The following is a 13237-nucleotide window of genomic DNA, read 5'->3' as shown; positions in this document are numbered from 1 at the left end:
GTCTACAAACATCGTGCGGGGATTGTCTCATCCGGTTAGCTCCAACACCCATGGGTCTTGCCTCTCTTCTGGGGGCGGCATCGGTCACCAGCCCCAGCGTTCTCTTCTGTCCTTACACCTCGGGCTTAAAGTGTGTGTACACATGGCCACGTACACCTGTGGATTCCTAAAATTCCAGGTCTCCCACCCTTAATTTTTTATATTTTTTAGAAGAATGTTATGAGTGTATCTGAGCCAAACGGATGCCATGTCAGGACGCAAGGTCTCACATGCGCCTCCCCCTGTAATGCGGCCTGGCCCAATTTCCTCCCACAGGGGTCCCCACCGGGGGCACCTCCTCTCGGGTGTTCTCCTCTCCCCTAAAGGGTGGGAGCCAGGGCGCTGTTAGACTCTAAACTGGGAGAGAGACTCCCAGCGTCTCTGGGTGAGGCAGACGCTGTGTTGCATCTCAAAGCCTTTGTGTTTTCTGCTCACCTTCCTGTTCCTCTGAGAAATTGCTCTAAATTCCACCCCCCTCCCCCAGCCCAGCCCAGAGCAGAAACCAAGAAATCTCTCTAAATTCCACCCCCCTCCCCCAGCCCAACCCAGAGCAGAAACCAAGAAATCTCTCTAAATTCCACCCCCCTCCCCCAGCCCAGCCCACACCAGAGCAGAAACCAAGCAGCTGGTTTAAGTGGACACTCAGTGTATGCTAACACCGTTTTCTCCGCCTCTGAACACCAGATTGGCGTGGCCTGGGGGAGCGGGGAGGAGGCGGGAGGGCATGGAGGGACAAGCCTTCTGAAGATGAGTAGCTGGGAAGAGGCCCGCCTGGAGGACCAAGGGCCAGAAGAGCAGAGGTGGGCGGGCACTCAGGGGCAGGGCCTCAGGGTAAGGCGGGGACGTCCTCTGTGGCCCACAGAAGCACAACACCAGGAAGCAGCAGCAAGCGCCCAGCGTCCTGTCACCCAGGGCAGTTTTCCCCTGTCCCTCCCTCACACCAGCCCTGGGGGATGAGAAACAGCCACCAGCAAGAGGGGAGAAGTAAACAGAGAGCAGAAGCCAGATGTGCTTGATAAGGCGGCCAGGGCAGAAACTCTCCACTGGGCGAGCCCACACTACCAGGCTGCTCTGCAGATGGTACTAATATACCCAGGGTGATGGAAGAACTCCGCTGGCTGGGTATAAAAATGGAATGGTGCTGTTGTTTTTTCAATCCTCACCTGAGGATCTTTTTCCCATTTATTTTTACAAAGAGGGGAAGGGAGGGAGGTGAAGGGAAGAGAAAGAGAGACCATCAACCTGAGAGAGACACACCAATTGGCAGCCTCCTGCACGTGCCCCTCTAGGGATGAACCTGTGATGAAGTACGTGCCCTTGGCCAGGAATTGAACCTGCGACCCTTCGGTCCGGGGGCTGACGACGCCCCAACCGCTGAGCCAAACCGGCCAGGGCGAAATGGCTTTCTTTTTCTAATAACGGCTGACTGGCGGTCTTCCTGCTGGGGAGCCAGGTCCCTTGGTAACATCTCCGTTCCACGCCCCGTCTGCGGTGATATGAGCGGACTTCGTAAAGCATGACTGGCCAAGGAGGCCGCTGACTTATCACATAGGGTCGAGGTGGGACCAGCCTTGACCTCCTTCCCAGGGAGGGGAAAAGTGAGCCCAGGTTTTGAGTTTAGAGTGACACTTGCCTGTGATGAGTTTGTTCTATAAACTGGTTAAAAGTGCCAAGTGAGTGCCCTAACTGGTTTGGCTCAGTGGCTAGAGCAGGGGTGGGCAAACTTTTTGACTCGAGGGCCACAATGGGTTCTTAAACTGGACCGGAGGGCTGGAACAAAAGCATGGATGGAGTGTTTGTGTGAACTAATATAAATTCAAAGTAAACATCATTACATAAAAGGGTACGGTCTTTTTTTTTTTTTTTTTAGTTTTATTCATTTCAAACGGGCCGGATCCGGCCCGCGGGCCATAGTTTGCCCACGGCTGGGATAGAGCATCGGCCTGGGACTCAAGGGTCCCAGGTTCGATTCCAGTCAAGGGCATGTACCTTGGTTGCAGGCACATCCCCCGTAGGGAGTGTGCAGGAGGCAGCTGATCGATGTTTCTCTCTCATCGATGTTTCTGACTCTCTATCCCTCTCCCTTCCTCTCTGTAAAAAAAAAAAAAAAAAAAAAAAAAATTACCAAGTGAGTATGGATGGAAAAGGGGTTGTATGAAAAGTAACATCGCAGGGCGCTCTCATCATGAATTCCTAACCGGGCAGGTCATGGTGGGTAGTCACGCCCCAGGAACACCACTTCCTAGTGAAAAGTGACCAGCCAGCTCTGTCCATTGTTCTTGTGCCTCTAGAAGTGCCTGAAGTGCTTGTAATACCCTTGGGAGGGGGGAGTAACGCTCGAGGGAGCAAGTAATCTTGTTAACTCCCCTGTAATCCAGTCCCCCCCCCCCCCTCCTTGTTACCTCCCTCCTCCATATAACCTCCCTTACCCTCTCTCCTTAATCTCGAATGAAGAAACACTGCCCACTGCAGTCTCCAGAGCATTGAGATCTTGCTCCCGGGCATATGTCCTCCTGAGAGTCTGGCTCAGACTCTTACAGAAATTCTCTACAGGTTTGGATGTTTCTTATGTCCAAACATGAGGAGGAACGTTTTCCCATTGATTTGTATTCCTTCCTGCATTATCTATGGTCCTCCTTATTCATCAATTTTTTTCTATTAAGGGCTTAATGATTTTCTTACTAGTTTGCCTGAGTATTTTATTTTATGTTTTTATTTTTTAAAATATATTTTCACTGATTTCAGAGAGGAAGGGAGTGGGAGAGAGAGATAAAAATATCGATGATGAGAGAGAATCATTGATTGGCTGCCTCCTGCACAACCCACACTGGGTATCAAGCCCGCAACTCGGACATGTGCCCTGACCGGGAATCGAACTATGACCTCCTGGTCCATAGATCAACGCTCAACCCCTGAGCCATGCTGGCTGGGCTGCCTGAGTATTTTATATACCAAGATTATATTCCAGTCAAGGGCACATGCCTGGTTTGTGGGCTCAATCCCCAGTAGTATGTAAGAGGCAGCCAATCAATGATACTCTCTCATCATTGGTGGTTCTATCTCTTGCTCCCTCTCCCTTCCTCTCTGAATTCAATAAAAACATATTTTTAAAAAAGATTATTAACTCTATCATATTGGTGGCAAATATTTTTTTCCTGGTTTGTTTTTGCCCTTTAATTAATGATTTTTGATGCTTATAAAAGACTTATAACAATACATTTCATTTTTTTAAACATAGATAGTTCTTTCCACCTTATTTTTAAAAATGTATTTTTATTGATTTTTAGCGAGAGAGGAAGGGAGAGGGAGAAAGAGAAACATCGATGTGAGGGTAGAACATCCATCAGCTGCCTTCTGCACGCCCCCAACTGTGGATGGCACCTGCCACCTGGACATGTGCCCTGACCGGGAAGCCTTCCCGTGCACAGGACCACACCCAACCACTGAGCCACACAGCCAGGGCCTTTCCAGTCTGACGATCAATCACCAGAATATTAATGATGACTTTCTTTTCCCCTGGGAGGGGAGATTATAAATGGCATTTCTTTGTGGTTCTTATTTCTATACTTAACTTATAATAGCAAACAAATAGTCTTTTATAACAAAGAAGGGGAATTGGAAAGACTCTGAGACCGAATTAGAAAAATAAAATTAATTAAAAAATAAAAATTTGTTTACTTGGAGGAAAAGCAAACAAACAAGCCCTGGTTCACAGGCCCACGGCCCCTGTGCGGTAGGGGGGGGGGGGGGTGGAGGGAGTGGGGTGGAGGGAGTGGGGGATGTGGGGGGACTGTTACCTGCGTTCTGCTCCATGCTCTCCTTGATGCCGTCCAGCAGCTCCTGCGCGTCGTCCACGTTCTCCTCTTCCTCCTCCTCCTCCTCCTCGTCTTCCTCCCCTCCTTCCCCTCCGAACTTGGGGGCCACGATGGCCTCCTGCACACCACAGGGCCCTCCAGTTGGCTGGTGCCCTGCACTGGGTTGCTACTCACTAGCCTCCTGCCACGGGGGGCGGGGGGCTGGGGGCATAGGGGAAATCTCTGAACCTGAAACTGCTCTAAGGAAATAAAGCCTTTCTTTAAACAAGCGCTCAGCAAAGAAGCTGACCACACCCTGAGAAACGTACATCAAGAATAAAAGCAAAGCCGAAACCGGTTTGGCTCAGTGGATAGAGCGTCGGCCTGCGGACTGAAAGGTCCCAGGTTCGATTCCGGTCAAGGGCATGTACCTGGGTTGCGGGCACATCCCCAGTAGGAGATGTGCAGGAGGCAGCTGATCGATGTTTCTCTCTCATCGATGTTTCTAACTCTCTATCTCTCTCCCTTTCTCTCTGTAAAAAATCAATAAAATATATTAAAAAAAAAAAAAGAATAAAAGCAAAGAAAAAGCTGACAAAGGCGTCACAACCCAAGTGCCCCGCGATAGAGGAGTGGCCAAGGGAGAGTGGCGCCTGTACGCAGGGGAGCACCACTCAGCGTGGGAAAGGGTGGGGAGCGCCGTCTGCAGCAGCACGGATGGCCCTGAGAGCGCTATGCTACGAGAAATAAGTCAGAAGACGCTGAGAACCCATGACTTCACTCATACGTGGGACATAAAGCGGAAACTCGAGAACACGGACAGCCGTGTGGTGGTTGCCAGAGGGAAGGGGTGGGGGAGGAGGGGGTCCTAACATATGGTGACCTTGGGTGGTGGGCACCTGGTACAGCTCTTGTAACACAGAAGCCCACACCTGACACCTGTATGTTCATGTTGACCGATGTCACCCCCATCAATTTAATAAGTAAGTAAGTAAGTAAATAAAGGTTCCACTCGCCCTGACCAGTTTGGCTCAGGGGATAGAGCGTTGTTGGCCTGCGGACTGGAGGGTCCCAGGTTCGATTCCGGTCAAGGGCATGTACCTTGGTTGCGGGCACATCCCCAGTAGGGAGGTGTGCAGGAGGCAGCTGATCAGTGTTTCTCTCTCATCGATGTTTCTAACTCTCTATCGCTCTCCTTTCCTCTCTGTAAAAAATCAACAAAATATATTTTTAAAAATAAATAAATAAAGGTTCCACTCAACAGGGAGAACAGGAGATAGACTTTGAGCAACAGCTGGCGACAGACTAAACTCCAGGGCCACCCCTGGGTGTGGCTTCCGTCTCTCGGAGAAGAGCCGGTGGGCCTGGGAGCTGTCACAGTGGGGCCAGCGACCACCGCCCCCGAGAGGGACAGAGCCCTGTGCAGGACGCCACGCACCGCCAGTGGCTTCGTTAGCACACGGCGAGGGAAAGCATCTTTTAAAACAGGGAAGTCCCCCGGGAGGGGCGAAAAGCGATACCAGCTTTGCTATGGCCTCGGAAATGACGTCCTTCAGCTTGATGTGGTGGATCTTGTAGTACTTGGCCAGCACCTCCGCGACGCTGGACTTGCCCACGGCGGGCGGGCCGAGGATGCAAACCTTGATGGGCTGAGAGAGGAGAGCCAGGGTCACTAGCCAGCTGGGCACGGCCGGCAGCGACAGAGCACTGGTCCCCTCAGGGGGGGCTTCAGCTCTCAGATCCCTCCGGTCCCTTCCTCCACGCGTGTGGTGAGCGTGACGGGGCGTGGGGAAGGCGGCACTCAGGTATGCGCCCAGGGAGAGGGCCAGAGTGTCGAGAGAGGAAGTCCACGCGCATGGCCTGCCGCCAGCTTCACAGCTGTGGCGCTGCTGCTCCTGGAAAGACAACTAAGACGTTGACGAGTGTCTGCTCTCGGGGACATGGTGCCCAACTTCTTGCCTCGTGAATATTGTTTCTGGACTGAACTTGGTCTTTAATTATCCGCTGCTTTTTAACACAGATAATTTGCTCTAGTTTTCAGCCCGCCTGCTGTGGCTCAGTGCTTGATCGTCGACCCATGAACCGGGAGGTCACGGTTCGATTCCCGGGCAGGGCAGGGGGTGCAGGAGGCAACCAATCAATGTGTCTCTCTTACATCGATGTTCCTGTCTCTCCCCCTCCCTTCAACTCTCTCTAAAAATCAATGGAAAAATATCCTCAGGTGAGGATTAAAAAAAAACAAACCAAAAAAACCACATTTTTCTCATGTAATGTTCACTGTCACCTTTGTAGTGCTTCCCTGGAATAAATCTAAAGATCTGGCCAAGTGCTGCTTCAGAGAGGGGTGTGGAGGCTGGTCCGCAGGCCTTTCTAGCTGAGCTCGCGTCCTCGCTCGGATGAGTCCCTGACTAGCCGCGTGGCTGTGAAGGAGTTGCCCCGTCTCTCGGAGCCTTTTCACATCTGCACTAAGGAGATACGGATATCTTCCTTGAACAGTTGTGATGAGGAAAATGACCAGCGGATCTCCCGGCCGATAGGATGGAAGCGAGAATCAGACTTCTTCCCCCTCCCCCACCTCTCTTCCTCTCCCCCCTCCCCCCTCCCCCCATATGTACACCTGGGCCTGAAGCAGGCCGGCAGTAAGACACTAGATTTCTTTTCCTGACGTCCACAACCCTGTGACAGTCGGTCTCGAACTTGCTATCGTTTCCGTGTGTGTCAAGCGTAACAGTCAGCATCTATGCCAACTTTAGGAGTGTTACTGCCCGGTTGGCAGGACTGAGATGATGCCCAGGTCGATGCTAAGGCCTGGACAAACGGGTCCGCCCTGGAAGAGGGACTGGGCTTCAGAAACTGGGCCCCGGGAGAGAGGACGTGCTTCCGTGGCCACGCCGGCACGGAGCGCGCAGACGGGAGGGCCCCGGTTACCAGCAGCCCGCGGCTTTGCTTGTACTCTCTGAGGATGTTGCCGATGTTCTCCACGAAGCCCGTCTGGGACACCCAGCGGATGTTGAAGTTCTCCTTCACGTAGAGCGCCTCCATGCGCAGGTTGAGCAGCAGGTGGTCGATGTTGTCTTGCTGCAAGGTAAAGGCACATGAGACACTTGTCTCGTTATGGCGATGGCTCTAGCAGGCCCAAATCTATTATCATGAAAGCAAACTCTGTACCCCACCACCCGCGAAGGCCCATCGTGCAGCTGGGAGTGGGCAGAGGAGCAGCAGCCTGTCGTTATATGAGCCGCTCGGAGCAGGAAGGTACTGGAAGTCCCAGTATAAAGCTTCTTAAAAATGTTTAATTGCATCTCATGGTTCAAAAACCCCCAGAACAGCCCGGCCGGCGTGGCTCAGTGGTTGAGCATCGACCTATGAGCCGGAAGGTCATGGTTCAATTCCCGGTCAGGGCACAGGCCCTGGTTGGGGGCTCCATCCCCAGTATGGGGCGAGCAGGAGGCAGCTGATCCATGATTCTCTCTCATCATTTATGTTTCTCTCTCTCTCTCTCTCTCTCTCTCTCTCTCTCTCTCTCTCTCTCCCCCTTCCCCTCTGAGGTCAATAAAACTACATTTTTAAGAAATCCCCCGAAAACAAAAGCAGAGGGAAATGGCCCCTTGGGCGCCGCGGCCACCCACCCACCTCTGCGCCCCCAGGGATGCCAGCGCTTTCAGAAACACCCTCAAAGACAGTGTTTCGATCCATTCATTCCTAAAAAATTACACCCTAAAGCTGCAGCCGGAGAGCACACTGCGTGGCGAAGGCTGCATTGTTTGCCGTGGGGGTGGAAGCAGAATCTCCGCCTCCGTGAAGTTTAGAAAGAGGCCGGAGAGGATGACACCGGCGTCTGAACACCACCGTCCAGCGAACGGCTTTTAAGTACATTTTCTGGCCACGGCCTCGGATTGTTCAGGACAGAAAACAGGCTCACAGGGGAGAGGAGAGAGAGGAGAGGAGAGGAGAGGAGAGGGGAGGGGAGGGGAGAGGAGGGGAGGGGAGGGGAGAAGAGGGGAGGGGAGGGGAGGGGAGGGGAGGAGAGGGAAGGGGAGGGGCGGGGAGGGGAGGGGAGGAGGGGGAGGAGGAGGGGGAGAAGGAGGGAGAGGAGGAGGAGGAGGGGGAGGGGGAGGGGGAGGGAAGGGGGAGGGGGAGGGGGAGAGAGCCTTGCTTTAGGGCTGATGGCTGGCTGCCTGGAGGAGCGTGGGAGCCAGGCATCCTGACCCCAAACCCCTCAGCCACCCGCCACCTGGGAAAAGGGAAGAGAAAGAGAATCGCATATACTGACTGTTAGGTCCTTGGATAGGAAAGCGTTTTCTTTGAGCACTTTCTGGATCTTCCCAGGGCCGGTGTTCCTACTGATGCACTGTGCGGGAAAAGGGGACGTGTTATTGGTTTACCTGTCAGGTTGCAATATACGAGCCCTCTGATGAATGCAAGCGGAACTGAGTGCGATAAAAGACAATGCTGCCCGGCAGGGGGCGTGCACGGAGGGCAGCGTTCCTGCGCCTGTGTGCGCGCTTCACCGTCCCCTCCCCCTGCGTGCCCGGACCGGGAGGAGGACAGGGAAGGCCCGGCTCCTGCCCTGAGGACGCTCCCGTCTGGAAGGCGGGCAGACCTGTGTGCACAGATGTGTGCTGTTTGCAGCTCGCAAAGGGGGTGCAGGCGGGGAGCTGGGTTTTAAGGGTGTTGTTCTACATGAGGAGCCCCGGCTCGTTTGCACACCTGATCCCGTGACTATACTTAGAGGCGGAGCGGTTTAGGAAACGCCGCCAAGCGGGGGACTCGAGGGCTGACCTTGACCAAGTCCTCCAGGGTCTGGACGGAGTCGTCCACGGCGACCAGGTAGTGGACCTTCGGCACGTGGTCTATCACGTTCTGAATCACCCTGCAGAGCGCCAGGGAAGGCCGTCCGTCACCGGAGGAGGGAAGCCGAGAGAGGGAGTACACAGGCTGGCAGGCCTGGTTTTGAGGGTGTCAAACATGCCTTCCCAGCTGTAGAACCCGATGACGCAATCAAGCGAAACCTCTGCAGAACAGAAGGGCGCACTCGGCCCTCCGAGCCCAGGGTAAAGGCTGGCTGCCGCAGGCTGGGTGCGCACGGGGGAGAGCTTACGCCATTCAGGGGATGCTTGTTTTAGAAAAACAACACAGCTGAAGACTGGGGCCTCGGAGGAGACCCGTGCGGCGGAGGGGTCCTAACGCTGCATTTCCCCGCAGTAAACCTGGGATGGGGACCCATTTACTCGTGGCCAGTGGATGAGAGTAAGAGTGGAATCTGGAAGCCAGAACCTCAGGGAAGAGCTGTAACTGTCCCCTTAATGGGGAAGGGGTGGTGGGGGGGGAGGGGGTGATTAGAGGGGTGGCAGAATAAAGCCCATGGAACCCAACATGTAGACCCGACGACCCACAAACAAAGTGAACCATCTTTTGATTCGTGTTCAAGTCGGGGTCTGCAAAGCTGGAGAGGGTCTCCGGTCCTGTCTGGGGCACAGAGTTGGGGAACTCTATGAATGTGAAAAACATGTTAAGCCCGTCCCTCATGGCTCAGTAGTTGAGCATCGACCTATGGACCAGGTGGTCATGGCTCGATTCTTGGTCAGGGCACATTCCCAGGTTGCGGGCTTGATCCCCAGTGGCGGGCATGCAGGAGGCAGCTGATCCATGATTCTCTGCCATCATTGATGTTTCTCTCTCTCTCTTCCTTCCCCTCTAAAATCAATAAAAATATATACATTTAAAAAAGGACAACACACCCATGTGTTAATTTTACCTGCAGTTGCCAAAACCAACCTGCTTCAGCTTTCGCGTTGGCTACCTGACTCCTGGACATCTCACCTGGGACAAAAGCAGGAGGAACATGCCCCAGAATGCACATGCCTCGTTCCTCCTTTTCCGGAGTTGTGCACCCGCCGATCAGGTGTTTAAAGGATGAACCTGAACTCGTCATGGGAACTGTGGGGCTTTTAGGGGGTGGATACTGTTTCCTCAGATGCACGTGGCGATAACAACAGAACCTTCCGCACCGCGTTGTTGTGAAAAATAAACGCAGTGGTACAGAGTCCTAGCCCTCGGTGAGAGCTCGACAAACGAGCACATAAACCAACACGTTCGTCAGTGAATTCGCGGGCAGTGGTGTCTCCAGGAGGCGAATACTCACCCTGCGAGATCAAGCACGTGAATTGCCGGAATTACATTGGTTCCATCTCCAAAAACAGGCAATGCAGGGACCTCGCCCAACCAAGCCAACTGCAAGGAAGACAAGCACAAAGCGTGTTCCCCAGGCATACGTGTGTGACGTGACGGTTGCAGCTCACACCACGCCGCAGCCAGAGGCACCCGAGGGACTGCCTGCCTGATGTCATGGTCCTCAGAGCACGCCTCAGGGAGAGGTTTGGTAGATCAGTTCTGATGAGACGGGTCAAGTCCCATTTAAGAGAAATAAAGTGCAACAGCAGAGCTGAAACACTTTTCAAAACACCTATAATCCCATCAGCTGTCTTTAATAGTCAACTGCGTGTTGCCTGAGTGGAGAGAAAATGCCTACATCAGCACCATGTGTTTGAATGAAAGGAGATCTGCCTCACGCTTCATTGTCCTGAGGGTGGTGACTAGAAGGGCCAATACTGGGAAAGAAAAACAGGGGGCTATGGTCGACACCCTTATTTCCCCGGACTCTCTGCTACTAGACTGGCATAGCCACGCCTGGAAGCAATCAGAAATATCTTCAGGTTGAATCACCTTCCTGTAGAATTTTTAAAATCCTCATAGTCATTGAAAAGTCATACCTTGAAAAAGAAATGTAAGATGCCTCCTTCCACTCCATACTGAAGTCCGGTAGCAACTACGTAAGTTGCGAATTTTTTGACCTATGAGGTAAAATACAGGGAAAAAAAAGCGAAGTGTGATATTATCAATCCCATTGAACTGGATTATTTCTGCGGTTAAAAATGAGCACTTCAGGGAGGCTCATGCCATGGCCTCCTTGAGGCTACGGAAGTTTTGTTTAAGATAGAAATAGTGTCCTCCAAAGGGGATAATGGGTCCTGGCTGATGTGGCCCCGTTGGTTGGGCGTCGTCCAATGCAGCAAAAGGTTGCTTGTTCGATTTCCTAATGGGTAGGAAAGTGGCTATAAATTCTAATGCCATGTGGTTTCCTTCAAATATTTTATGCCCACAGTGTTTGTATTGCCAAAGTAAAAAAAATAAAAATAAAAATAAAAATTAGTAGTAGAACAGAACTTGAACTTGGGCACAAAGTTCCTAATGTCATATCCCCTAATACCACTAGGTGTCACCTTAGAGCTATTATTATATACCACTTGGGCAGGCCTTCAGCTAATGGGGAAAACCCAGTGGATGGAATCTAGGGGTTCAGGGCTCTAGTTAAGTCCTACAGAAGCTCCGTGAGGATGCTGATAAGAGCACTTAGTTCGCAGAATTTTGAGGATTATATGTGAGGTACATGAGGATGGCACGAGGTACCCTAAGTAAAACAGTTAGCACTGTTCCTGGCAACCACTGACAAGCCTGCAATTTTCGCTGTGAGGTTACTTATTCAACAGCAGGACATTCCTGTCATCTATTTTGATAAACTGTAAGAGAGAGAAAATAATTTCACTTCTACGTATGATCAATGTTGCTGCACCAGGAGGCCAATAAGCTACTGTTACTGTTTACTTGAACTTCTCAGCTATGCGTACGTCCCAGCAACCGGTGGCCGGGTGTGTGGAGATCAACTTTCTTGAATGACGGAGCTCTGGAGCCAGAAACCAAACACAACCCAACCCGCAGGCCGATGGATCTAGATTTGACCCGCCTACCCAGTGTCCACGTCTGTGAAATGGGGTAATTGCGCACGTCTACAGTTCTGCTGCTGTGAGGAGCAGGTCAGACGGCCAGGCAGCGCTCAGAATGGTGCTCAGTGAACCCTGCCTACGTGACCTTGAGCAAGTTCCTTAACCCCCTGGAAGCCTGTCTCCTTATTTGTAACATGAGGCTAGTATGCGCTTTTCAGAGTTGTCAGAAACAAACAAGAGAGATTCTGGAAAAAGGGAAAATGTGATTCCCTCCCCTCCCCGTTCCAACTGGGAACTATTTGCTTCTTCTGGGCTGAGCAACCCTTTGGACCCACAGACGCCTTGGAGGGTAGGAGCTTGCGTTTTATGGGGACCAGATACAAGTTTTCAACATAGTGGGCTGGACCAGAACCTGGGTCAGGGCAGCGAATCTTGGGGTGAGCCTGAAGCTCAGAAATCTGTGGGTGTAAGGACGAGGAAACGGAACACAGGTGTTTAAGGAGTTGAGGTGACGTACAAAAAAGCATGCGGGACAGTCCTGGCCATGCCCATGGCACGCTGCCTCAAAAAACAACAACACACACGTTTCTTGCCCAACTGGTGTTGCTAGTGGTTGAGTGACGACCTATGAACCAGGAGGTCACCGTTCAATTCCTGGTCAGGGCACATGCCTGGGTTGCAGGCTCAATCCCCAGTATGGGGTGTGCAGGAGGCAGCTGATCCATGATTCTCTCTCATCATTGATGTTTCTATCCCTCTCTCCCTCTCCCTTCCTCTCTCTGAAATCAATAAAAGCATGAGTCTTTTTTTTTTTTTTAAATGTGGCCTGAAATGTGTAAAAACTCCAGAACTTTTCTTACCCAAAATGCTCTACTACTTTAGACTTACATTTTTTCCAAATTTGAGAACCATTTTTTCAGCATTTATGTGGTCCAGGAAATTAGGATGGTGCTTTCTCCTTCGATAATCCTCTTCAGTAAATGGAACCTCAGAATCTTCCTATGAAAGAAAACAGGGCCAGACTCGATGTGTTAGAGCAGTGGTTCTCAACCTTCTGGCCCTTTAAATACAGTTCCTCATGTTGTGACCCAACCATAAAATTATTTTCGTTGCTACTTCATAACTGTAATGTTGCTACTGTGATGAATCGCAATGTAAATATCTGATATGCAGGACGGTCTTAGGCGACCCCTGTGAAAGGGTCGTTCGACCGCCAAAGGGGTCGTGACCCACAGGTTGAGAACCGCTGCTTTCAGCCCAAATAAAGTATTTTAAAAACTGCTTATCATTTATTTATTTTTTTGTTAATCCTCACATGAGGATATTTTTCCATTGATTTTTAGAAAGTGGACGAGAGGGGTAGAGACAGACAGAGAGCAACATCAATGTGAGGGAGACACATCCATTGGTTGCCTCTGCTCTGATTGGTTTTCTCCGCCCGGACCGGGCCTGGGATGGAGCCTACAACTGAGGTACGTGCCCTTGACCGGAATCAAACCCATCACCCTTCAGTCCAGCGGTTCTCAACCTGTGGGTCGCAACCCCTTCAGCCGTTGAACGACCCTTTCACAGGGGTCGCCTAAGACCATCCTGCATATCAAATATTTACATTACGATTCA

General features: G+C 51.7%; 1 protein-coding gene across 1 annotated transcript in view; it reads right to left on the bottom strand.

Moving 5' to 3' along the window:
* The window catches only part of AK7 (adenylate kinase 7), a 39774-nt gene that overhangs the window by 12367 nt on the left and 14170 nt on the right, over nucleotides 1-13237 (bottom strand). Inside the window, exons 5-12 of the mRNA XM_081084000.1 lie at nucleotides 12506-12616; nucleotides 10607-10687; nucleotides 9979-10067; nucleotides 8616-8706; nucleotides 8107-8184; nucleotides 6762-6911; nucleotides 5354-5482; nucleotides 3837-3972 (exon numbers count right to left, since the gene is read on the bottom strand). Coding sequence (XP_080940126.1) covers nucleotides 3837-3972; nucleotides 5354-5482; nucleotides 6762-6911; nucleotides 8107-8184; nucleotides 8616-8706; nucleotides 9979-10067; nucleotides 10607-10687; nucleotides 12506-12616 — 865 coding nt within the window. The remainder of the gene's footprint in view (nucleotides 1-3836; nucleotides 3973-5353; nucleotides 5483-6761; nucleotides 6912-8106; nucleotides 8185-8615; nucleotides 8707-9978; nucleotides 10068-10606; nucleotides 10688-12505; nucleotides 12617-13237) is intronic.

This window comes from Myotis nattereri, assembly GCF_964212035.1.
Source record: "Myotis nattereri genome assembly, chromosome: 1".
Classification (NCBI taxonomy): Eukaryota; Metazoa; Chordata; class Mammalia; order Chiroptera; family Vespertilionidae; genus Myotis; species Myotis nattereri.
The sequence above is the reverse complement of the archived record's forward strand: the minus strand, read 5'-3'. Positions and strand labels throughout refer to the sequence as shown.